This window comes from Somniosus microcephalus, chromosome 29 (assembly GCF_052327205.1).
Source record: "Somniosus microcephalus isolate GS21.2 chromosome 29, FLI_Smic_1.0, whole genome shotgun sequence".
Lineage (NCBI taxonomy): Eukaryota > Metazoa > Chordata > Chondrichthyes > Squaliformes > Somniosidae > Somniosus > Somniosus microcephalus.
In genome coordinates, this window is record NC_141015.1 from 9,797,119 (window position 1) to 9,823,950 (window position 26,832).

General features: G+C 43.1%; 1 protein-coding gene across 1 annotated transcript in view; it reads right to left on the reverse strand.

Annotated features, from left to right (window-relative positions):
* tm9sf3 (transmembrane 9 superfamily member 3) overlaps window positions 1-26,832 on the reverse strand; it is a 118,881-nt gene that overhangs the window by 1,975 nt on the left and 90,074 nt on the right. Inside the window, exons 10-14 of the mRNA XM_085970143.1 lie at window positions 24,907-25,046; window positions 20,515-20,583; window positions 16,936-17,082; window positions 15,875-15,958; window positions 6,030-6,106 (exon numbers count right to left, since the gene is read on the reverse strand). Of these exons, the coding sequence (XP_085826269.1) occupies window positions 6,030-6,106; window positions 15,875-15,958; window positions 16,936-17,082; window positions 20,515-20,583; window positions 24,907-25,046 (517 nt within the window). The remainder of the gene's footprint in view (window positions 1-6,029; window positions 6,107-15,874; window positions 15,959-16,935; window positions 17,083-20,514; window positions 20,584-24,906; window positions 25,047-26,832) is intronic.

Sequence of the window (26,832 nt, forward strand, 5' to 3'; positions counted from 1 at the left end):
AACGTTCACTTGTACAAGATACCAGTGTGTGTCTGTGGAACTGTACAACAGCAAGTCACATTCTTCAGGAGATGGGGGGAGTAAATTGGACACAGGACAGAGAGTGGTTGCAGTACCCGTTATATTTCACCATTACCTGTATATCTATTCCAGTAACTATTATGCCAGCAGGCTGATCAAACCCACACATATTTCCAGTTGAGACTGGAATAGCACCATTTTGCTTCGTCCCAACATTGCAGTTTCCATTAAGGTGTTTTAAATCATTAATAGTCAAAACAACAAAGAGACAGAGTTGAAAGTTCAAGCTTATTAAAGAATAAAAGACTGGCACATTGCCAGAACAGCTTGGGATCATGGTAATGTGCCAAGTACAAGATTTCTAAAATGACCGACAGTGCATCTCTTCTTGTAGTACAGGTATTAAACATGCCATCTAACCGTATTTTGTTACACATGCAAAGCAAGTTTATAATGCTGGTGTTTAACTGACATTTCAATCCGCAAAGTCCCGCACCAATTAAACTCAGTGACTTCAGGTTATTTACTTAGGACAATCAGACTGTCGGGTCTTAAAAGAACAATCTGTAGTAGTAGAATGATTCACATATTTATGATTGTATAATGCCACGTCAATATAAACCACCACCAGCAACATAAGGAACAGAGGAAACACATCTCACAGTGAAGCATGCCATGAATGGAGACTCAATGGAACATAAGAAATAAGAGTCGTCGGCCATACGACCCCTCGAGCCTGCTCCGCCATTCAATAAGATCATGGCTGATCTTCTATCTTAACTCCACTTTCCTGCACTATCCCCATATCCCTTGAACATGGAGCAACATCTGTGAAGGCCCCTGGTGCGGAGGCACACATAGCACTGTGCTGTACTACAAGCACCACTGGTCTAAGGTTAATGACACAACAAAATACAACATCACGAGCATTCATTTTCAATCAAATATCTGCAGCAAAATACTTTAGCATTACCAAGGCTTTTCAGTCAGATTTTGAATGTGTGAGTATTTGAATAACTTGCTTTGCGGCCAGTCAAGCAAGCCACAGATTGCCCAAATGTCAATAATATGTACCAGACAATTATACCCTCTTTATTTGCCTAATTGTTTAGTATATTGATGTCCGAATCAGCGATTTTCTCTCCCTATTTCAATCTCTCTATATTTTGTAGCTGACTATTTAAACCTATGTAGAAAGCTCCACCAATGGCTCCGTGGTGAAATGCACTACCCACTCTGGTACTGAGCCATACGGATCAGGGGCTTCCAGCCAAGGTTCCACCCCTGGTCAGCACCGAGCTAGCGGACCTCTGCCATTTGGGATGCCGCAACTAGCCCTGGTGCCCCAGAACCAGGGAAAGTAAAAGAAAATGATCCTGCTTCTGATCACTCACAGATGGAACCTTATCCAATCTCGTGACCATCTCAAAGTGTTTCACATACAATGAATTACTCTGAAGTACAATGAATTACTCTGAAGTACAGTGACTTGTGTAGAGAAATGGAGCAGCCATTTTGCATACAGCAAGATACCACAAACAGCACGGAGATGAGTGACTGGCTAATTTTTTGAGGAGGGTCATACAGTACATGAGCAATGAAGTAACTGTACAGAAGGCAATGTATAGGCCACTGTTACAGCACTGTATGCAGGCATGGACAGCCCATTATATAAAGGGCATTAAAGCCGTAGAGAACACAAAGGGTTTTGATGGTGAATTAGGAAAGACTATTTCCTCTAGTTGGAGTCAGTGACAAGGGGGTCATCAATTTAAAACAGTCTCCAAGAGTGAGTAGAATTAGGAGAAATTTCCTCTGAGTTTTTGGAACATGGAATGTTTTGCCACAGAGAGTAGTTCAGGTAGAAACCACTGCATCTTTTAACCTCTTGGGTTAACACATTTCAGAGAGTTTGATCCAGAAACCCCTCATCCTCTCTGATGCTGCGGAGTGGAACACAGGAACTACTAGACAAATAAAGACCAAGGCCTGTCTGGTTCATCGTCTACCATTCAGGTAGTCGCAGGATACAACGATAATGGAGATGGTGACTAACTATGGCAATCAATCTCTACCAAGACTCGGACGTGGGGCGAGGAAAACCCTGCAGTGGTGAAAACCTTTGGGAAGCATAGGTTCAATGTCACCTGTATTTCTTAAACATACTACACTTACCATGTCACGTCTCGGATTACTCAGAATGAGTGTGGCCAATTGCTGCTCGAGCACAGAATTCGCCTGCTCCATCACCTCTGTTTACTATCACTTAGTGCAATGTGCTGCACCTAAATACACTGAGGATACACAAAGACCCACATATCGTGCTGCACATACCTCACGAGAATTCCCTGCATTGTCATCCCTGTGTTTATCTTAGAAAATGTAGATAGTGTTGGCCTGAACTCTCAAGAATTATATTCTGCTTACTCACTTCACTATAGAGAAAAAAAATACTTCTGTCTAACTGGACCTCAAGGCTGAACCCCCACTGAGGCATCTCTCCACATTCTCCCAGCCTTTTCACTGTCCACCAGCCTCCCGCATCCAGTTTGCATTGTTAACTGCTCCGCAATGACTGGATTTGGTTTGTATACAGTCTACTATCACTGTCTCCCTTAACTAGTTCAATACCATTTGCAAGTCCTTAGCTGCTTCAGACTCTGCTTTTGCTGCAATGGTCCCCAGAGTTTAGTATCTGTGAATGTGACCAATTTACCTACATCAAGTTTTTGAATCCAAGTCATTTATGTAGATCAGATACAGTGAGCTCCCAACCCCCATCCTCGTTATCAGTAAACTCTCCCAGTCACAGCGCAATTGAAATCTGTCCAATGGAGCTACGCGGTTATATGTTGAAATCCCCTGCTACTGCAATTGGAATCCCTGAAACACTTAAATTACTTAGAAAAATTCTCATGCAAGGCACAAAAAGTTACTTCAACCAGACACGTGTTGTGATATAACATTTCTTGGATAACCCGATCAGACGAGAAAACTCCTGTATATTAAAGATACCGCCCTCTTGCTCGAATATTCTATTGACTTTGAAGAACTAATTTTAACCCAATCTCCTGGACTTTTTTTCCCTCTAAGGCGAGTTCAATTAGGCAAGCTCCTGTATCTATATCAACGATGATCTTACCTACACAATACAAATTGTGTAAAGATAGAACTTTGAGTCACTGGGGAAAAGGAGATTTTGTGATTAACCAAAAATGAGGGGACTAAATATGTTTGAATAGTCACTGAAACATCATTACATAAATTTAAAACAGAAATAGACAGTTTCCTAGAAGTAAAGGGAATTAAGGGTTATGGGGAGCGGGCAAGAATTTGGACATGAGTCTAGGTTCGGATCGGTCATGGCCCTGTGGGTAGCGGAGCGGGCCCAGGGGCCATGTAGCCTGATCCTGCTCCTATTTCGTGTGTCTAATTCTGTTAGATTCAGGAGATGGTTCTATGATAGTGGATTGGCGGTTAGGATCAGATCAGCCATGATCTTATTGAATGGCGGAGCAGGCTCGAGGGGCCGATTGGCCTACTCCTGCTCCTATTTCTTATGTTCTTATGAAAATAAAGATTTACACTATCCCATCCCACTTTACACCTCCATCCAATATTCTACATTACACAGGTAGAATGAAGAGGCTTACAAAGTCTCAATCCACTTCTAGATCTCTTCCAATTCCAGGTACTCCACATCTTGATGTGGCACAACTTGGCAGCAAGAGGTAAATGGTAACTGCCGTTAGTGGTATGCCATTAAACAGCATGCACCTGCTTTTATAAAGTGACAGACCTTTTTGTTCATTTTAGAAAGAAAGACAGACTTGCATTTGTCTTTGCATTTGCATGACCTCAGGGCATCCTAAAGCACTTTACAGCCAATGAAGTACTTTTGAAGTGTAGTCACTGTTGTAATGTAGGAAACACGGCAGCCAATTTGCAGGGTAAGATTCCACAAACAGCAACGTGATAATCACCAGATAATCTGTTTCGGTGATGGTGTAAAGAAGTAAATGATGAATTTGAAAAAAAACATTGGTCAAGCCACAGTTAAATTATGGTGAACAGTTTTGTCTGCCCAGTGTAGATTCGCCAGGATGATGCCAGGGATGGGAAACTATAGTTATGAGGAGAGACTCGAGATACTGGGACTATTCCCACTGGAGCAGAGAAGGCCAAGGGGAGATTTAATACCGCTTTTTAAAATTATGAAGGGTTTTATTAAAGTAAATATGGAAAGACTATTTCCTCTGGTCGGGAAGTCAGTGATGAAGATTCATCAATTTAAAATAGTCACTAAGTGAGGAGAGGGGGTAGGAGAAGTTTCTTCACACAGAGGCTCAGTCGGAGCAGGAAATGCATTGCCACAGGCAATGATAACTATTTGAAGCAGAGATAGACTCAGGGCTAGAGAGAGAGGCAGGAACAGTGGGATTTAGTTTTACATTATTCGAGCAACGAGCCAGCACAAATACAATAGGCTGAATGGCCTTTCAGTGCAGTAAACCGGAATGGTTGCAGATACACTTGCATGGATCATGGCCCTCCTCAGGTCTTTGGGGCAGAATTCCCAGTGACCCTATAGGAAATCTTTACATAGGTTTTCATTCCAATACAACCAGTTACTTTGAAATGCTTAATTGCCCAATAAAAGAAAAAAAATCCTTGGATTTACTTAGTGCGTTTCACGACCTTAGGACGTCCCAAAGCGCTTTGCAGCCAATTAAGTACTTTTTGAAGTGTAGTCACTGTTGTAATGTGGGAAACGCTGCAGCCAATTTGCGCACAGCAAGCTCCCACAAACAGCAATGTGATAATGAACAGGTAATGAGTTTTCGGTATTGGTTGAGGGATAAATATTGGCCAGAATACCAGGGAGAACTCCCTACTCTTCTTCAAAAATAGTGTTGTGAGATTGTGAATATCCGCCTGAGAGGGCAGTCTCTGTTTAACTTCTCATCCGAAAGACGGCACCTCCGACAATGCAGCATTCCCTCAGGACTGCGGTTGAGTGTCAGCCTAGACTGAGTGTTCAAGGCTCTGGAGTGAGACTTGAACCCAGAACCTTCGGACTCAGAGGCGAGAGTGCGACCAACTGAGCCACAGCTGACGCATCAATCTTTTAATTTTGCCCCCACAATTTCCACCCCCTCTGCTGAAGGTGCCGACTCTTCCTGGGGTATTGTTCCTCCGGGGACGACAGCCCCACGGAACCTCACCCAACCAACTACTCATGTATGAGCCTAGACGTTTGCTGTCAGCGGGCTATTTAAACTATGATCAACATTAGTGCGGAGTCTGATCCTGCTCTCTCGATATGCCCACTTTCCTATACAAATTATTGGTTAACCCCCATTTAGGATACAGGGTCCAGCTCTGGGTGTCCTACTTCAAGAAGGGTGCTAAGGCCATGGAGAGGGTACAGAAGAGATTGACTAAGATGACACTAATGAAAAGGAGACTCCAGAGAAACCGGGACACTTTTCATTAGAAAAATGGAGGCAGAGACCTTTTTACCTTTTAAGGAAATATCTGGTAAATATTTGCAGCAGAGAAAGATATGGGGACAAAGTGGGGCTACTTTTGGATTTCTCCAGGAGAGATATGATGGGTTGAGATCATCTGATAGACACATTCCAAATGATGGTGAGTAGTGAAAACCATCCCCAACCTGCAAACCCTGGCGCTCCTGACATAATGGGCACGTAAATAAAGTACAGCTCCACATTTAGAGAAAGCATTACTAACTTTTGTGCGATAGGATGAATACAAAGTAATGCTTACGGTTAGATCTCGGACAGTTACTGAAGCAAACCATTGACTATAAATCTAGCACAGCTTCACACTAGAATTCCAAACCACAGTTCATTTTTTGGGACAATAAATAAAATCAAGTGTCTGGAGGGCATTGGATTTAAACTAGCCACTCTGGATTTATCATCCAACTGCCCTCTGGCACTTTGAGTTAGCCCCTGTTTGTGCATTTAAAACACTGCACTTACCACACATGATCCCAAGTGCAGTGCTGAATACTGCCATGTACCCAAAGTAGAATGCTGTCTGAAACAGTCCATACATCCTGTTGCGGGAAGAAAGTAAAAGATGTTAATTAGCACACAATCAACGTAGAATATTGAACACACATGCATTCAATTATTTGGCTCTTAATGCTGGTTGTCTAAATTGTCTTGGCTGACCAAATGCACAGTTTAACCCTCCGATGTGCGCTATAAAAGTCAAAATATCTTTTACATGAAGGGCAAACTAATGAAATGTATTACACAAAAAATTGGTTATAAATGCAATAGTTTTTGTTCCATGTCAACTGTAAAGCTTTGCAACCACAAGGAACAGGCATAGTGGTTATGTTACTGGACTAATGATCCGGAGACACGAGTTCAATTCAAATTTAAATTTAGTCAATTAAATAAATCTGGAATAAAAAGCTAGCATCAGTAACGGTGACCATCATGTAACTACCGGATTGTCGTAAAAATCCATCTGGTTCACTAATGTCCTTTAGTTAAGGAAATCTGCCATCCTTACCCAGTCTGGTCTATATGCAACTTCAGACTCACTAAAATGGCCTAGCAAGCCACTCAGTTGTAAGACGCTGTTACGACACATCACACGGACTGCAGTTCAAGAAGGTGGCTCACCACCACCTTCATGAACCTAATTTAATTTCATTTCTATGACTCTCAAGGGCAATTAGAAATGAGCATTAAATGCCGGCCTTGCCAGTGACGCCCACATCCAGTGAATGAATAAAGAAAATGCCAACATAAGTCACAGGGACACTGAGCACAGTGCCAGATATGGGCTTGGTGCAGGCACTGTATGAAGCCTATGCCCCACTGGAGTAATTTAAAGGTACAACTGACTAGAATGAATGAACTTGCATTCATAAAGCAGCTCATCACATCCTCGGGACATTCCAAAGTGCTTCAAAACCAATGAATTACTTCTTGAAGTGCAGTCACTTATGTAGACAAACGGAGCAGCCAATGAGTGCAGCAATTTGTCCACAAACAAGTGGGATGAATGAGGTCATCTGCCTGCATTGGTTAATAGAAATACGTTGGCCAGGGCACCAGGAGAACTTCCCGCTCCTAATAGTACTTAACAGACTACAGCTGTAGAAATCTCCACAACTTCGATATTTCCATTGTTAACTGCACACAAGTAAATGGACAGTCTAAGAAGAGGTGGAAGCAAAAATGGCAGCCAGCTTGAAGTTGGAAGCGAGGGCTGGTGGAGATGTTCAGTAAGTAGTTAACTTCAATTTATAGAGAATGGCGACAGTGGGACTGTAGGAGTCAGAGTCAATGTGGAAGAGCCACTGTTGAAGACAAAGTTCAAAAGGAAACGGTTTCAGAAAAAGTTAATGGGACTAAAAATGAAATGTTGCCGGGCCCATGTGCTCCAGGATACTGAGGGAGGTTGGGCAGGAGATAAAGGAGGGACTAACTATAATTTTCCAAAAATCTTGAGTGGCATTGTGTCAAAGGGCTGGAGGGCAGGAAATGTTAAGCCCGTTCACAACAAATAATGGATAAGCCAAAAAATTAGAAACCAGCTCGTGTTAGCCGAGTTGTGGGTAAACTTCAAGTCCAAGATAAAGTTTGTGAACAAACATGTATCAGGACAGTTAGCATGGATGTGTACATGCTGACTGATTTAACTGATTATATCATAGGATTACATCGGATATACGGCACAGAAACAGGCCATTCGGCCCAACCAGTCTATGCCGGTGTTTATGCTCCACTCGAGCCTCCTCCCGTCTTTCCTCATCTAAATCTATCAGCGTAACCCTCTATTCCCTTCTCCCTCATATGTTTGTCCAGCCTCCCCTGAAATGTATCTGTACTATTCGCTTCAACCACTCCCTGTGGCAGCGAGTTCCACACTCTCACCACTCTCTGGGTAAAGAAGTTTCTTCTGAATTCCCTATTGGATTTCTTGGTGACTATCTTATATTGATGACCTCTAGTTATGCTCTTCCCCACAAGTGGAAACATTCTCTCTGTATCCACTCTATCAAAACCTTTCATAATTTTAAAGACCTCTATTAGGTCACCCCTCGGCCTTCTCTTTTCCAAGAGAAAAAGAGACCCAGCCTGTTCATCCTTTCCTGATATGTATACCTTCGCATTTCTGGTATCATCCTTGTAAATCTTCTCTGCACCCTCTCCAGTGCCTCTATATCCTGTTTATAATATGGCGACCTGAACTGCACGCAGTACTCCAAGTGTGGTCTAACCAAGGTTCGATACAAGTTTAGCATAACTTCCCCACTTTTCAATTCTATTCCTCTAGAAATAAACCCTAGAGCTTGGTTTGCTTTTTTTTTATGGCCTTGCTAACCTTTGTTGCAACTTTTAGCGATTTGTGTATTTGTACTCGGAGATCAGTTTGTTCCTTCACCCCACCAGTGATAAGTGACCTCCCTATTCTTCCTACCAAAATGTAATACCTCACATTTATCTGTGTTGAACTTCATTTGCCAATTATATGCCCATTCTGTAAGTTTATTAATGTCCTCCTGTAATTTGTTGCAGTCCTCCTCAGTATTGACTATCCCCCCAATTTGGTGTCATCTGCAAATTTTGAAATTGTGTTTTTGATTCCAAAGTCTAAATCGTTAATATAAATTGTGAACAACAGTGGTCCCAGCACTGATCCTTGTGGAACACCACTACCCACCTTCTGCCACTCTGAATAGTTACCCTTTACCCCATCTCTCTGCTTTCTGTCTTGAAGCCAGCCAGCAATCCATTCTGCTACTTGTCCTCTGCCTCCGCATTCTCGGACCTTGTTCATCAGTCTATTATGGGGTACTTTATCGAAGGCCTTTTGAAAATCTAGATAAATTACATCTACTGCGTTACCATTGTCTACTCTCTGTTACTTCTTCAAAAAATTCAATGAGGTTGGTCAAGCAAGACTTTCCCTTTTGAAATCCATACCGACTATTCATTACTATATTTTTGGTTTCTAGATGTTATTCTATTTTCTCCTTTAGTAGGGAATTCCATTATTTTTCCTACCACCGATGTTAAGTTGACTGGTCTATAATTCCCTGGACATGTTCTATGCCCCTTCTTAAATATAAGTATTACGTTAGCTATCCACCAGTCCTCTGGCACTACACCTTTTTCTAATGAATTATTAAGTATGTGTCGTAATGCCTCTGCTGTCTCTTCCCTAGATTACTTTAAAATGCGTGGATGCAATCCATCAGGACCAGGGTTTTATCCTCTGAGTTTGATTAGTTTATTTAATATATCCCCTTTTTTATTTTAAATGCACTTATCTCATTACTTATATCATCCAATGTCATGCCCACCTGTTCTATCTCCCTGGTAAATACTGAAGCAAAATAATTATTTAATATTTCTGCTATCGCTCTATCGTTACCTGTGGTATTATCCACCCTATCCCTTAATGGCCCTACGTAGAAACATAGAAGATAGGAGTAGGCCATTCGGCCCCTCGAGCCTGCTCCGCCATTCAATGCAATCATGGCTGATCATCCAAGTTCAGTACCCGGTCCCTGCCTTCTCTCCATATCCCTTGATCCCTTTAGCCTTAAGAAATATATCCAACTCCTTCTTGAATATATTTAATGAACTGGCCTCTACTGCCTTCTGTGGTAGAGAATTCCACAGGTTCACCACTCTCTGGGTGAAGAAATTCCTCATTTCTGTCCTAAAAGGCCTACCCCTTATCCTTAGGCTGTGACCCCTGGTTCTGGATTCCCCGACCATCGGGAACATCCTCCCTGCATCTAGTCTGTCCAGTCCTGCCAGAATTTTATAAGTTTCAATCAGATCCCCTCTCATTCTTCTAAACTCCAGCGCGTACAAGCCCAATCGACCCAATCTCTCCTCATACGTCATTCCTGCCATCCCAGGTATCAGCCTGGTGAATCTTCGCTGAACTCCTTCCATGGCAAGAATATCCTTCCTCAGATAAGGCGACCAAAGCTGCACACAATACTCAAGGTGTGGTCTCACCAAGGCCCTGTACAACTGCAGCAAGACATCCTTGTTCCTGCACTCAAACCCTCTCGCTATGAAGGCCAACATACCATTTGCCTTCTTAACCGCCTGCTGCACCTGCATGCTTACCTTCAGCGACTGGTGCACAAGGACACCCAGGTCTTGTTGCACTTTCCCCTTCTCCCAATCTATTGCCATTCAGATAATAATCTGCCTTCCTGTTTTTGCCACCAAAGTGGATAACCTCACGTTTATCCACGTTATATTGCATCTGCCACACTTCTGCCCAATCACCCAACCTGTCCAAATCATACTGGAGTTTCTCGGCATCCTCCTCACAGCACACATGCCCACCCAGCTTTGTGTCGTCTGCAAATTTGGAGATATTACATTTAGTTCCCTTGTCTAGATCATTAATATATATTGTGAATAGCTGGGGTCCAAGGACCGATCCCTGCGGTACCCCACTAGTCACTGCCTGCCACTTGGAAAAAGAGCCGTTTATTCCAACTCTTTGCTTTCTATCTGCCAACCAGTTCTCTATCCAAGTCAATATCTTGCCCCCAATCCCATGTGCCTTAACTTTACACGCTAATCTCTTATGCGGGACCTTATCGAAAGCCTTCTGAAAGTCCAAATACACCACATCCACTGGTTCTCCCTTATCTATTTCACTAGTTACATCCTCAAAAAATTCCAGTAGATCAGTCAAGCACGATTTACCTTTTGTAAATCCATGTTGACTTTGTCCAATCCCGTCACTGTTTTCCAAGTGCTCCGCTATTACATCTTTTATAATGGACTCTAGCATTTTCCCCACTACCGATGTCAGGCTTACCGGTCTGTAATTCCCCGTTTTCTCTCTACCACCTATACAAGGCCCTATTCCCTTCCCAACCTTCCTTCCTTTTTTTATTGATGTGGCTGTAAAATATTTTACTATTTTGTTTTATGTTCCTTGATAATTTAATTTCATAGTTCCTCTTTGACTTCCTAATTGTTTTTGTTCTTTCCTTTTAGTGGAATATATTGTTCCTGCACTCTGTTGAACACTGTTTTAAATGTTTCCGGTTGCTGTTCTACATCATTGTTTGCCAATATTGTTGCCCATTTTATTTTCCCAAGTTCTGTTCCCAGCCCCTCAAAATCAGCTTTTCTCCAATCTATTACCCTGGTTTTCATCATACTTATGTCCTTCTCAATTATCATCTTAAAGCGTATTATATTATGGTCACTATTGCCTAGATGTTCCCCAACTTTTACTTCTCTTATCTACTCTAGTTCACTCCCCATTACTAGATTCAATAGCGAATCCTCCCTTGTTGGGCTTTTTATATATTGGGTTAGAAAGGAGTCCTGTACACATTGTAGGAACTCTATTCCCATATCCCCTTTACCTACCTCTTCTGTCCAATTAATATCGGGGTAGTTGAAATATCTTGGAAATGGAATGTAATGGATATCGTAGATATGGTTTTTCAGAAGGCATTTGATAAGGAGCCATATAAGAGGTTTCTTCTGAAAATTAAGAAGCATGGAATTGAAGTGGATGCAGCCAAATAGATAAGACAAATGGCTAGGTGGACAGAAAGCAAAGAGCAGGAGTAATGCAACGTAATTTGGATCTGTGCGATGCGGGGAGCAGTGCGCCTCTATAACCAACTCAATTATACAAACTGAAAGCGAAATAGGTGCTGAGATACCTTCAGTTTTCCATTTATACAAGAGATTTGTACATAGGCACAAAAGAAATGACATCAAAGTGCACTGATATATACCAAATTAGGGCAGATGGTGAACTGAGGTGAAGAGTACAGGAGATTACTGGAGGACAGAGAGGTTAGCCAGATATGGGGCAGATGCTGTTCAATACAGACAAATGTGAAGTAGGAAATTATGGAAAAATAGTGAAGTAAAAGGAAATAATGGCAAGATCTTCAACAGTGAAGGAAGAGAGAGATGAAGGAGTACAGGTTCAAATGCAGGTAAAAAGGTTGGTTAGTATCCCAGTGCACCCAGCTCAGAGCAGAGCCAGATGAAATAAAAAAAACTCCCTCTACTCTGCCCCAACCTCAGAATAACACCCTGCACTGCACCCAAGTGGTACTTTTCCCATTAACCTCGCCAGTCATCTTGTGACCCCGAGGTACAGATTATAATGAAACTCGATTAGTATTGAAAAGAAAGAAATAAAATGAGAGAAAGAGCAGGGAAATGGGATTTGAGTGGATAGCTCAATTTGAAGAGCTGGCACCAGCAAAAGCACAAAAGTGCAGAACAGCCTCTTTAATTTCTATGATTCTATGAATTTTGCTACTACAGGAAACTGTGTGCTATCCGGCACCGACGGGACCGAGCTGTTGCCGTTCCCTCAAAACTGCCGGACACTCCAGCGCTAATGTTGAAGCATACGGAGCTTTTCATCTCCGTATCTGACAACAAACACTGTTGCTTAGCAACAGCTTCTAAACAGTCGGACCGTACCTTGGAAGCGTCTCTCTGAAGCTGTTGCTAAGCTACAGAGACTTTGTAGAGCCTGACTGTTGGAAAAAAAAAGGCACGAGAAGAAAAAAAACCCTAACAAAACGGCTCCTGATTATTGCCAGTGGCTCGAGCTTGCCGGACATTTAGCCTCCGGTTAACACATAAGAAATAGGAGCAGGAGTAGGCCAATCGGCCCCTCGAGCCTGCTCCGCCATTCAATAAGATCATGGCTGATCTGATCCTAACCACCAATCCACTATCATAGAACCATCTCCTGAATCTAACAGAATTAGGCACACGAAATAGGAGCAGGATCAGGCTACACGGCCCCTGGGCCCGCTCCGCTACCCACAGGGCCATGACCGATCCGAACCTAGACTCATGTCCAAATTCCTGCCCGCTCCCCGTAACCCTTAATTCCCTTTACTTCTAGGAAACTGTCTATTTCTGTTTTAAATTTATGTAATGATGTAGCTTCTACAGCTTTTTGGGGCAGCATATTCCATGGACCTACCACCCTCCGAGTGAAGTAGTTCCTCCTCATCTCAGTTTTGAAAGAGCAGCCCCTTATTCTAAGACTATGCCCCCTAGTTCTAGTTTCACCCATCATCGGGAACATCCTCCCCGCATCCATCCGATCCAACCCCTTCACAATCTTATATGTTTCAATAAGATCGCCTCTCATTCTTCTGAACTCCAATGAGTAGAGTCCCAATCTACTCAACCTCTCCTCATATGTCCATCCCCTCATCCCCGGGATTAACCGAGTGAACCTTCTTTGTACTGACTCGAGAGCAAGTATGTCCTTTCTTAAGTATGGACACCAAAACTGTACGCAGCATTCCAGGTGCGGTCTCACCAATACCTTGTACAACTGAAGCAATACCTCCCTATTTTTATATTCTATCCCCCTAGCAATGAAAGCCAACATCCCATTGGCCTTCTTAATCACTTGCTGCACCTGCATACTAACCTTTTGAGTTTCGTGCACCAGGACCCCCAGATCCCTTTGTACTTCAGTACTTTCCAGTTTCTTGCCATTAAGATAATAACTTGCTCTACGATTTTTCCTGTCAAAGTGCATAACCTCACACTTTCCAGTATTGTATTCCATCTGCCAAATCTCTGCCCACTTACTTAGCCTGTCTATGTCCCCTTGCAGGTTTTTTATGTCCTCCTCACTCACTACTTTCCCTCCCATCTTAGTATCATCTGCAAACTTTGATATGTTACACTTGGTCCCCTCCTCCAAATCGTTAATATAGATTGTAAAGAGTTGGGGACCCAGCACTGACTCCTGCGGAACACCACTATAGTTACTGATTGCCAGTCTGAGAATGAACCATTTATCCCAACTCTCTGCCTTCTGTTAGATAGCCAATCCTCTATCCATGCCAGAATATTACCCCCAATCCCGTGATTTTTTATCTTAAGCAATAATCTTGTGTGGCACCTTGTCAAATGCCTTTTGGAAGTCTAAATACACTACGTCTACTGGTTCCCCTTTATCCACCCTATATGTTACTTCCTCAAAGAACTCCAGCAAATTTGTCAAACATGACTTCCCCTTCATAAAACCATGCTGACTTTGTCCTATTAAATTATTATCCAAATGTCCTGTTACTGTCTCCTTAATAATGGACTCCAAAATTTCCTGTACTGTGTCTTTCTCTAAACCAAGAGCAGCAAGTAACTTGGCGCCAGGCCTTGTACAATGCTGCTTTCTACAAGTCTCAGGAGTTACATGAAATCAACTTGCATTCATTTTGCCGTTGATTTTCCTTTGTTCCTGTCGGGGTAGTGTGGATGGGGCATGGAAAGATACACTGACCTTCTGCTTAATGCCTCCCTGAACAGCACAATGAGTATAGGAACACTGCCGTGAGGGAAACTGCAGCTGGATCTCACAGATTTCCACTCCTCAGACTGTACCACTTATGCACCAGAGAAAGAAGAATTAGAATCCCTTAACCATGTAAATATCTTGCAGTTCATTGTCAAGTACTATGACCCCTTGTTGGTGATATGTCACAATTGAAAGCATGAAATTTAAATGCTACACTTTAAAAGTCTATACTTGCAAATATAATTGCTTAAAACAATTCAGCATTTACATTGAGTATATATATATATATATATAATATAATATAGACACTGGTCCAGCATCTACAGTGTATTCACAGTACAGGAAGAGGACAAAGTACCTGCGGTACAAGGAACCTAAAAAAGTCAAGGGGAGGAACGTATTGGATTGTTAAAAAAATGGTAATGGAGAAAATAATGGGACTTAAGATAGACAAATCTCCAGGACCTGTTGGTTTCCACCCAAGGTATTTAAAGAAATAGGTGAGCAAACTGAAGGTATGTTAGTTACAATTTTCCAGAGCTCTCTGGATTCAGGAATTGTTCCTTTGGATTGGAAAACTGCAAATGCCACTCCATTAACTTAGAAATCAGGAAGCACATTTTCACAAAGGGTATTAGAAATCTGGAACTCACTCCCCAAAAAGGCTATGAATGCTCGGTCAATTGAAATTTTCAAGACTGAGATCGATAGACTTTCATCAGGTAAGGGTATCAACACAGGTAAAGAGAGTTGAGGTACAGGGGAGTCATGATCTAAATGAATGGTGGAACAGGCTTGAGGGGATGAACGGTCTACTTCTGTTTCTGTATAATTGCATTTCAGGACAAGCAACTATCACAGTAAACTTAGACTTGTATACGAGAACACAAAATAATATTATTTTGGATACAACCATTCTTTTAATAGACAACATCAATTCCACCCGTCATTTTTTGGGTGAATTTTGTGATGTGTTGAGGAATACTTTACATATTGGCACACAGTGCCAGCAAATAATCAGTTGCACCATTAAACACAGAGTAAACCTCCCTCTACACGTCCCCACTGTACCTCAGAGGAAATCCATTACTGCACTAGCTTACCATCTTCCACACCATTCATCCTGTGCACTGAACAAGACGGACATTCAGTGCCAAATTGGGGGCAGTGTTGTGCAATGGGCTCATGTCCACTAATTCTGAGGAAGTGAGAGTTGAAACTGGCCAAACTTATTTCGGATAGGACCCCTACAGCCAGTAGACAGAGGAGACAGTAGTGCCATGGGTCTGGGCTGGATTTAAACCCGGGTCCCAGCAGTGAAAAGCTTGTGCCTATTCCATTGCACGTATCACTCTCTTAGAAAGTCAGGGTGAATGAGTACTAGGATACGCAGAAGTTAGTTTAATTTAGTAAAAAGCTTATTAACTTAATTCACTCCTATTTTGCATAAGTACCAGAGAACTTTTTTTGTCATAGCTGTTTAAACATGAATTAGAACATAACTGCTTACTTTGTTTTGAAGAAATAGTAGTAGAAGGAGTACATGTAAACATAGACTGCAGTGGATGCCGCAGAAAGGAAGCTTGTCCATTGCCTGCAATAGCAATAAGTTAAGTGTTTAAAAAATGACTCATTAAGCAAGAATGATGGCTAACATGCTTCTGGATATGAAAACATTCTATAAATGAAACAAATCTCAAAGACAATACAAGTTTTAGGTTGAAAATGTACTCATCTGTGGTGCTTAGTTAGAGAAAAGAACAGTGTCACAATTGTATCAAGCCAGCCGTTATTTTATAATGTAAAACACAGTCCAAATTCTGATAGCTGTCGTTGTCTTGTCTTAGAAACAGATCTTTGTACTATAGGTTTTTGTTCTGAATGAAAAGCTGCATCTAATTCAAAAAGCAGAGTCACATGGCAAAGGTCTGACCCCACTCTGTATGGGGCTCTTTATTGCAATAGGCTGTGGGAAGGTGGTGAATGGTTCAAGGTCGGTGTTGCTGCTGCAATTGGAGCCAAAGAAATCCAACATGTTTATCATACCAAATGTCAGGCTTTTAGACAAACTAATGCAATGTCAGCACCTCTGATCATTATATTAAAACGATCTGTTAAATACATATTTTAAGCTTCTAGCAGGGCACTCGACACAAAAAAGTAAAACTACTTCCACATTATCACAGGTTGAGATTGGTTAACTATATTTGAGGAACTGGGCATTCCATGAACAAGGCTAGGGTTCCCATTCCGGTGTTATCGAGCATGTCTTGCTGCATGTGAGGTGAGCACAAGATGAGGCTCAGCTACAAAGCTCTTCATGGTTATAAAGCCTTCTGAAATGCATGGTTTAGGTTCCCACATGAAGAATGGCCGATTGGACAAGGTATCGGAGGCCATCTGGTATTCATGAAACTGTGCCCATCAGAAAATAAGACGTAATCAGTTTTTTCTGCGAGCCTGGCTTACTTTAGTGGCAGGATTCACTTTTGCATTGGAATAGGTTTCAGACTCGAGCGGAAGAAACCTTCACCAACGTTCAAACAGATGGACAGGAGTTCTTCAACTTACCACCTGTAGTCCTCAGCATTGAGCAGAAAATAAGTGCAGACAATGGTCACACAGACAGTCACGATGCAGAGAATAACCAGGACAAGCATCATGAAGCCATATACATAATAAATCTTGTAAGCCCAAAAAGAAGTGAAGATGAAGTACCTAAAGATGGAGAGAAAAACTCTCAAAATGAATGTTCTTTTTCAATTAAACACTAATCAAACAATTCATTTTAATGGCAATACTGTACAATTTCACACACGAATCCTCCCTCCCACTCCATAATATAGATTAAATGAGACACCTGGGTTTCTACTTACTTTCCACAATGGGACACACAAAGCTGATTCATGCCCCTGCTGCGATTCATTTAGAGTATTGCTACCAATACATGATACTTAAAACAATACCCTTTAATATTGTGCGATACATTTTTCGTACAACCATCCCAAATTGCTCACTGCCCTCACCATCGACAGACCTGTACCCATCAGTACTTCACTCTAGTGTCATGCAGTCCAAAATTATCAGACAACGGTGGTTTGGATGGACAAAAATATATACATAGACAGATAGAATATATATATATTTTTTACACATCCACTCTTATGCTTCACTGAAACACAATGCTGCATCCCACTATTTCACTATAAGAGTCGGATTTAAAACTGGTTTCTTATACTAGATTAGAATGGCTGAGAATAAACCATCTCCTAAGCACAATTTCAGACTTTACAAAGTTTCAAATACACAAATTGACTGGTGTATCCAAATCTTTTCCAGCAATAAACAGAGTGTTGGGGGGGTCAACTTAAAAATTAACTGCAGAAGAATCATTTCCAGTCACTGTGGTAATTTGTAAAGTGAGAAACACTTTTAGTGGTGAAGGAAGATGGAACAGAAACAGAAGATTTGCATACAGTAAACACGTCCACACATGCTGGCAGAACAGCAACTGAGCTCGAGTGAGGGAAGGGAATATTGCTCCAGGGGTCTCGCTGCTGGTTGCTATCCAGTGACTTCTGCTGGAAACAGGATTGGTGTTGGCTGTGATGCCCACCATGGCCAAATAACTAGCCAGCACTTCAAGAATGGTCACTTGGGTGAGGTACCAGAGGACTTAAGCAGTGGCGTTAGAACTAAATCCCAGCAAGAGTCAGCAACTTCAGAAAAGGAAGGAGGATACTGGAAATATGTGGCGTTTTTTTTTTTTTAAGTCCAATTTTCACAAAGCAAAATAGTTCCAACTGCATCCAGTTCACTCCACTTCTAGTTAGGATCTGGCTGCTTCCTTTCTTTGATCACTGAAGCACAAGTTCAGGCATAAAGTAGGGACGATTCCTAGATAGAAGTGCCCAATTTCAAAAAGGTGGAATGAGAATTACTGCAGTCAAACGACTTCAAGAACTGGATTTGACTTAAAACTGTCACCCAAGGCTGAATCCAGGTTGCACACAAGTTTAAATAAAAAGGGTATAAAACAGTTTGACCTCCAAGTAACCAAACAGTATCCGGAGTTTTACCCTTTTCCCAAATGCTTCTATATTAAATTTCACTACTGCAGTCAACATTAAATTATTTCAGTAAAGATGGTTGCATGAAATTTTCACATATCCACTTGAATTGTAAAAAGCACACTTAAACCTGGGTTGCTTATGGACAAGAGCTTTGAGCTGTAGAACACTGGTGGTTACTGGCTTGTCAAAGCTTCCAGTGGAAGTGGAACAACCGGGCCTGGTAATTTTTATTCGTTCACGGGATGTGGGCGTCACTGGCAAGGCCAGCATTTATTGCCCATCCCCAATTGCCCTCGGGAAGGTGGTGGTGAGCCGCCTTCTTGAACCGCTGCAGTCCGTGTGGTGAAGGTGCTCCCACAGTGCTGTTAGGGAGGGAGTGCCAGGATTTTGACCCAGCGACGATGAAGGATCGGCATTATACTTCCAAGTCAGGATGGTGTGTGACTGGGAGGGGAACTTGGAGGTGGTGGTGTTCCCATGCGCCTGCTGCCCTTGTCCTTCTAGGTGGAAGAGGTCGCGGGTTTGGGAGGTGCTGCTGAAGAAGCCTTGGCGAGTTGCTGCAGTGCATCTTGTAGATGGTACACACTGCAGCCATGGTACGCCGGTGGTGGAGGGAGTGAATGTTTAAGGTGGTGGATGAGGTGCCAATCAAGCGGGCTGCTTTGTCCTGGGTGGTGTCGAGCTTCTTGAGTGTTGTTGGAGCTGCACTCATCCAGGCAAGTGGAGCGTATTCCATCACTCTCCTGACTTGTGCCTTGTAGATGGTGGAAAGGCTTTGGGGAGTCAGGAGGTGAGACACTCGCCGCAGAATACCCAGCCTCTGACCTGCTCTTGTTGCCACGGTATTTATGTGGCTGGTCCAGTTAAGTTTCTGGTCAATGGTGACCCCCCAGGATATTGATGTTGGGAGGTTCAGCGATACTAATGCTGTTGAATGTCAAGGGGCGGTGGTTAGATGCTCGCTTTTTGGAGGTAGTCATTGCCTGGCACTTGTGTGGCGTGAATGTTACCTGCCACTTATCAGCCCAAGCCTGAATGTTGTCCAGGTCTTGTTGAATGCGGGCATGGACTGCTTCATTATCTGAGGAGTTGCGAATGGTGATGAATGAAGTGAATTATCACACGAGTATGAAACACATTGACTTTAGTGTGATGTTTCCTGCAGTGCACTAAGACCCAACAACACATTACAGATGACCAGTCTCAATTAGACACCAATACTTTTCAGACTTCGCTCAAATATATTTAAAACAGGGTTTAAAATGTGGCTCAAAAACAGAAAATGCTGGAAATACTCAGCAGGTCAGGTAGCATCTATGGCGAGAGAAACAGAGTTAACGTTTCAGCTCAATGACCTTTCATCAGAACTGATGCTGCCTGACTTGCTGAGTACTTCCAGCATTTTCTGTTTTTATTTCAGATTTCCAGCATCCGCAGTAATTTGCTTTTGTTTAAATCTATACTGATGTTTTTCTTCTCTAAAAATTATTTTGACCTAAGCAGCTAGTGACTTCATTACTTTAAAAAAATAGTAACCCAGCCTCCAGCTTCCTTTCTGGAGCTGCTCTATTTTAAGCATTAATGCCGATCAAGTGTATGAATAGAACATTCCATAGCACGGTGGCATAGTGGTTAGCACTGTTGCCTCACAGCACCAGGGACCCGGGTTCGAATCCGGCCTCGGGTGACTGTCTGTGTGGAGTTTGCACATTCTCCCCGTGTTTGCGTGGGTTTCCTCCGGGTGCTCCGGTTTCCTCCCACAGTCCAAAGATGTGCGGGTTAGTTTGATTGGCTATGATAAATTGACCCTTAGTGTTAGGGGGATTAAATACGTGGGGTTACGGGGATAGGGTGGGATATGTGTTGGTGTAGGGGTTACGGGGATCGGGTGGGATATGTGTCGGTGCAGGCTCGATGGGCCGAAATGGCCTCTATCTGCACTGTGGGGTTTGTGATCTGTGAGTATATTATGTAGCAGCAATATAAATTATGAATTGAGCCGTGAACTACGCCATGCAATGAACCTTAGCGGAGGTACAATCGACACCCCATAGTACAACAGTAAAAAGATACTTACATCTCAATGAAAATCGAACCGAAGGGGAGGATTCCACCCAGGCACACGATAACAGCTGGCTCCATGAACCTGCAACACAAGAACCAAATTAGCAACTGCCAACTTAGTGCCACAAGTAGAAAGCATCATCTGTTGAGCCGGTATTTTCCCAAAGCGATTCCAACTGCGGAGAGGATTTTATTTGATTCTGTGAGCTAGCTTCCTCTGCCCAGTGAGGTCAAAAGGTTACAACTCCTACCCTTCCAACAGAGGAAAAAGCCTTATTTTCACCCCACCGAAGGCAATTGTGAATCGTCTTTTTACTCCCCCTGAGAGAGCGCTCATGTAAAGCTGGATAAACATGGTATTCCACAGCTCACGCAGCATTGTATTTACACAAGGTGCATTAAAAAGGTTAAATTACTAGCTTAAAGCACCCTGTTGAATGCTGGTAAGGATTGGCAGCAAAATGGACACTAGCACTTCCCACAGTTGTGTGAAAGCTGGAACTACATTAGCAAATCTTTTATAGAATGGGGAAGAAGAAGAATAAGTCAGGCAAAAAAATGGGGAAGATGGATAGGTCTGAAGTTGTTAAACTTCCCGAATTTCCAACCCATTTCTTATTCCACCTTTCTTTTCATTCTCTTCCATTTTGGAGCTAGTTTAATCCTCTCATTTTCCGTGCTCGAGATAATCTCTCCATCACCCAGCAACTCTTCACCTCTTTCAAGCTTCTTTCATGTGAAAAATATTCCTGAACTGTTAACCCCATTAACTACATTGTGACAGTTCATACTCTGGACTCTTGGCTTCGACCTGTAGTTCTCCATCCTCTCTTATTTTAAAGGGTATGGTAGTTTAGTGGTTATGGTTCTGAATGAGCAAGCCAGGGGTCGTGAGTTCAAGTCATGGCAAATTGTGAAACTGAATTTGATAAATTGTCTCTTAACACCCTCTGGAGTGGCCTGGCAAGCCAGTCAGTAGTAAAAACACTATCAACAATAACTGCAGTCTTGTCCACATCTCAAGGATAAAATAAAATGATTCAGTCTCAAAGGTGCTCGCACCAGTATTTCAGAAGGGTCTATATTCAAACACCAACCAATCTTTTCTAGAAATGAAAGAACTAGCATTTATATAGCGCCTTTCACAACCTCAGAACATCCCAAAGTGCTTTAGTCAATGAAGTACTCTTTAAAAAGTAGTCGCTGTTGTAATGTAGGGAATTGCGGCAGTCAATTTATTTACAGCAAGCTCCCACAAACAGCAATGTGATAATGACCAGATAATATGTTTCACTGGTGTTGGTTGAGGGATAACCATCAGCCAGGACACCGGGAGAGCGCCCTGTTCTTCTTCCAATAGTGCCGTGGGATCTATTACGTCTCAGTCGAAAGGAGTCACCGCCGACAGTGCAGCACTCCCTCAGTACTGCACTGGGAGTGTCAGCCTGGCTTATGTGCTCAAGTCTCTGGAGTGGGACTTGAACCCACGATCTTCAGTTGACACCTTCTAGCTACACGTTGACAGACCAGCCGTGTATTTCCAATAGTTTTTTTTACAAAACCCACGACCTATACTACACAATGCAGTTACCTGACCCATGTCTATTCTATAGCAATAGGAAAGTCAGTTTGTAGTTATTGATAATGTGTATAGTAGTCAATTAGGTTTGTACAACTGATCAGTTTCCTTTCAATTGATTTCCTACTTTTCTATTACTTGTGACAATACAAGTAGTTTTGCTTGGATGGTGGAAGAGTCAATCATATAGCCTCAGTCAATGAGACAGTGCAAACAGTTTGGGTTACTTACTTATGTACCTCCCATCAGGCTTCTGCCCTGGCATTGCACTCAAATGGCCCTTAGTCACAAATGACATCCTATGTGACTGTGGTAATCTATCCCTCCTCATCCTTCTTGACCCGTTTTCAGCCTTTGACACAGTTAACCACGCCATCCTCCACCATTGTCCAGCTGGGTGGGGCTACCGTGCCTGGTTCCATTCCTATCTATTCAGTCGTAGTCAGATTATCACCTACAATGGCTTCTCTTCCCGCTCTGGCATCGTTACCTCTGGTGTCCCCCAAGGATCTGTCCTTGGCCCTCTCCTATTTCTCATCTACATACTGCCACTCGGTGACATCATCCAAAAACACACCAGGTTCTACATGAACGCCGACAACACCCAGCATTACCTCACCACCATCTCTCTCGAACTATTCACTGCCCCATATGTGTCACGCTCCTTGTCTGACATCCAGTATTGGATGAGCAGAAATTTCCTCCAACTAAATATTGGGAAGACCAAAGCCACTGCCTTCAGTCACCGCCACAAAACTCCGTTCCCTGGGCACCGACTCCGTCCCTCTCCCTAGCATCTGTCTGAGGTTGAACCAGACCGTTCGCAGCCTTGGAGTCCTATTTGACCCGGAGCTGAGCTTGCGACCCCATATCCTCTCCATCACCAAGGCCGCCTACTTCCACCTCCGTAACATTGCCCGTCTCATCTGCTGCTGAAACCCTCATCAATGCTTTTGTTACCTCTAGACTCGACTAATCCAATGCTTTACTGGCTGGCCGCCCACCCTGCACTCTTCATAAACTTGAGCTCATCCAAAACTCAGCTGCCCGAATCCTAACTCGCACCCAGTCCCGTTCACCTATCACCCCTGTGCTCACTGCCCAGTGTCCTAACTCGCCCCAAGTCCCTTTCACCCATCACCCCGTGCTCACTGACCCGTGTCCTAACTTGCACCAAGTCCCGTTCACCCATCACCCCTGTGCTCACTGCCCCGTGTCCTAACTAACACCAAGCCCCGTTCACCCATCGCCCCCGTGCTCACTGCCCCGTGTCCTAACTCACACCCAGTCCCGTTCACCCATCGCCCCCTGTGCTCACTGCCCCGTGTCCTAACTCACACCCAGTCCCGTTCACCCATCACCCCCTGTGCTCACTGACCCGTGTCCTAACTCACACCCAGTCCCGTTCACCCATCACCCCTGTGCTCACTGCCCCGTGTCCTAACTCGCACCAAGTCCCATTCACCCATCACCCCCTGTGCTCACTGCCCCGTGTCCTAACTCGCACCAAGTCCCATTCACCCATCACCCCTGTGCTCACTGCCCCGTGTCCTAACTCGCACCAAGTCCCATTCACCCATCACCCCCTGTGCTCACTGCCCCGTGTCCTAACTCACACCCAGTCCCATTCACCCATCACCCCCTGTGCTCACTGCCCCGTGTCCTAACTCGCACCAAGTCCCATTCACCCATCACCCCCTGTGCTCACTGCCCCGTGTCCTAACTCGCACCCAGTCCTGTTCACCCATCACCCCCTGTGCTCACTGCCCCGTGTCCTAACTCACACCCAGTCCCGTTCACCCATCACCCCCTGTGCTCACTGCCCCGTGTCCTAACTCACACCCAGTCCCGTTCACCCATCACCCCTGTGCTCACTGACCTACATTGCCTTCAGTTGCCTAGGCCCTAAGCTCCGAAATTCTCTCCCTAAACCTCTCCGCATCGCTCTCATCGTACAAGACACTCCTTAAAACCTACCTCTTTCACCAAGCTTTTGGTCACCTGTCCTAAATATCTCATGGCTCGGTGTCAAATTTTGTTTGATAATGTTCCTGTGAAGTGCCTTGGAATGTTTTCCTACATCAAAGGTGCTATATAAATGCAAGTTGCTGTTATGTATGGTCTTCATCGGTCAACCTCCATATTCAACAGCAAGTTCAAAACAGAAAAAATACTTGGGATAGTGATTCTGCCACCATACAGAAACTGTCCTGGTGAGGTGGTCTCCCATACCTCAGTTACATGCAGACCTTGCTCTGAACTACACCCTAGTTCTAAACCAGAGTAGGCAACGCAGAAACCAAGTTAATACAACAGCAATGTTTGAACACACAAAATATCAGGTCCGAATGGGGAGTGAGGGAGCTCTGTACATCAGGTCTCAAGGACATTCATAAAAATGAGAAAGACGAAGGTAGGTAAGCTATTGAAAAGCTGGAGAATGTATTCTTCCAGTTAGCTTCCATCAATACCTTAAGTGCCTCCACATGCTGTCTGCACCAGACTGGCCCACAAGTGACAGCTTGGTGTGACTACATTCTACTGGAGTGCATGAGGTTGACTCTGAACAGCACAGCTAATGACACTGGGAAGCAGGTTTCAAGGAGTCCAATGTCATTTCAACAAATACAAAGGGTACTGGAGCCTGCAGCACAGTTTTATCCAACTCGGAGCTCTCTCATGCAGCTAAATGCTGTTGTTTGTAAAGATTGCAGTTTTAACAGGGTTTAAATAACATGACAAAATAATTTTAACATTTTATTCTTAAAACCAAACAATGCATGACTGAACAAATAGTTAATAACACTATTCTTCATATCTACTCACCATTTCTTCTCTGGAATTGGACGTGGTACTGCATTGACACGGCAAGGAAAGTTGGGCTGGCCTGACATATTTCTCCCAAGAATAGTCCCCACCAAGTTCAGTGGGAGGATAACAAAAAAACAGATGCAGCACACAGCAACCTTTGAGAGGAGAAAAAAAGTGTCTTAAAAGTCAATTCAACTTTACTGCACATGTTTATACTGCACCACTGAAATATTTTGATAAATTGTGAACCTTGACTGGTGTGAATCGGATCTAAAACCACTGTAAGCAGCTAATGGGTGACTGCCAGTGCCGTAGCAGAGTACTTATAAGAATCAGGTCAATCCAGAAAGAGGTGATTATTGGTAGAGAACTTCCACCAACCAAGGTTATCCTGAATTTCTTTGTACATTGTAGGAACTTTTAATGGGGCATCATGGATCCATTAAGATGGGAACATTCAAATGTACGACCAGAACCCATTAAGATATTGACAGTTAGCTGGAAAATCCTGATAATACGTCATACCTGATCAGGGAAAAATACGGAGATTTATCTTTGAAGTCTAAGGTTCCATATACAATGCTATATTTAGGTCACTTTGGGTTCTCGTACATTAAGCCAAAGTGAATATGAATTAAGAAAATATTCTACCAGGTTGAAACCACTTAACTCTTGGCTTACCAGAGATAAGAAAAGAAAGGCAACACTGTTATATGTCTAGTACTACTGCACTTTAGTTTCCTAACTCTTAACTTGCGACTCAGATCATAATGCAGCTGTGGCTCATAAAATAGCTTCGCTCAGCCTCAAACTTGTAGTACAGCCTGAACTGGGATCCATTTAACTTAATGTAACAGCACTCAGTTCAGAATGACAATCTCACAGGCTTTGCTGGGATTCTGCCAAGTATAACATCTTAGAGGATTATGCTATCAGTAGGCTCTTCAGTTTGTTCAGTAATGTAACTCAGTGATTGTATGCTTTCTATTGAACCCTACAACATTAATCGATAGGCTTAAAACCAACCTGCTCTGGGAGTGGCCGCACTGTTGGATCAGAGGTGAATCCTCCTCTCTAGTGATCTGGCTCCTTTGCGGTGTGATGTACTAGGTTACTTAGGAATTTACATATTTCTTACACCTCGAGAGCTGTAAGAAATCACACAACACCAGGTTATAGTCCAACAGCTTTATTTGAAATCACAAGCTTTCGGAGCGCTGCTCCTTCGTCAGGTGAAGCACCTGACGAAGGAGCAGCGCTCCGAAAGCTTGTGATTTCAAATAAAGCTGTTGGACTATAACCTGGTGTTGTGTGATTTCTTACATTTGTCCACCCCAGTCCAACACCGGCATCTCCACACCTCGAGAACTGGTTAGTGAATTTACGAGAGTTGTTTCTTAACCTCCCTTACTACCCTAGTCTTATTATTTCTTCTCTTTTTCAGTCTTAATCTGACCACTACTTTGTCTGCACCTTATTTTTAATTCTGCGCTATGTGAAAAGCCATGGGTAACGTGACTGCTGTTACCCCTGATCAAAGCAATCCAAGGGAACGTGGCTTATCTTGTATTCCAGGTTCACAATATGGGCCTTGCTTTTACTATTAACTTACTAAAACACTTGGAGCCCACCATTGTTCTTGGTAGACTGCATGGTACCAAACGCCTGGATCCATGCTGACTATGGATAAAACAGCCAAACTACAAATGAATGATGAAATTGCAGGTTGAAATCAAAGGCTTTTTGGAGCCAAAAAGTCTATTCCTGTTGATCACTGAGGCCAGCTTTCAGACAGTAAGTGCTTCCTTATAAAGGAATGATCTCTTGCTGTAGACAGTTGTAGGCAGGGAAAGATTCAGCTATTTGTTTGCCAGGAGTCGTGCTCAGCCTTTCTTGCCATTTTAAACACAGGAAAAGTCAGGCCATTTGGTCTTTTTAAAA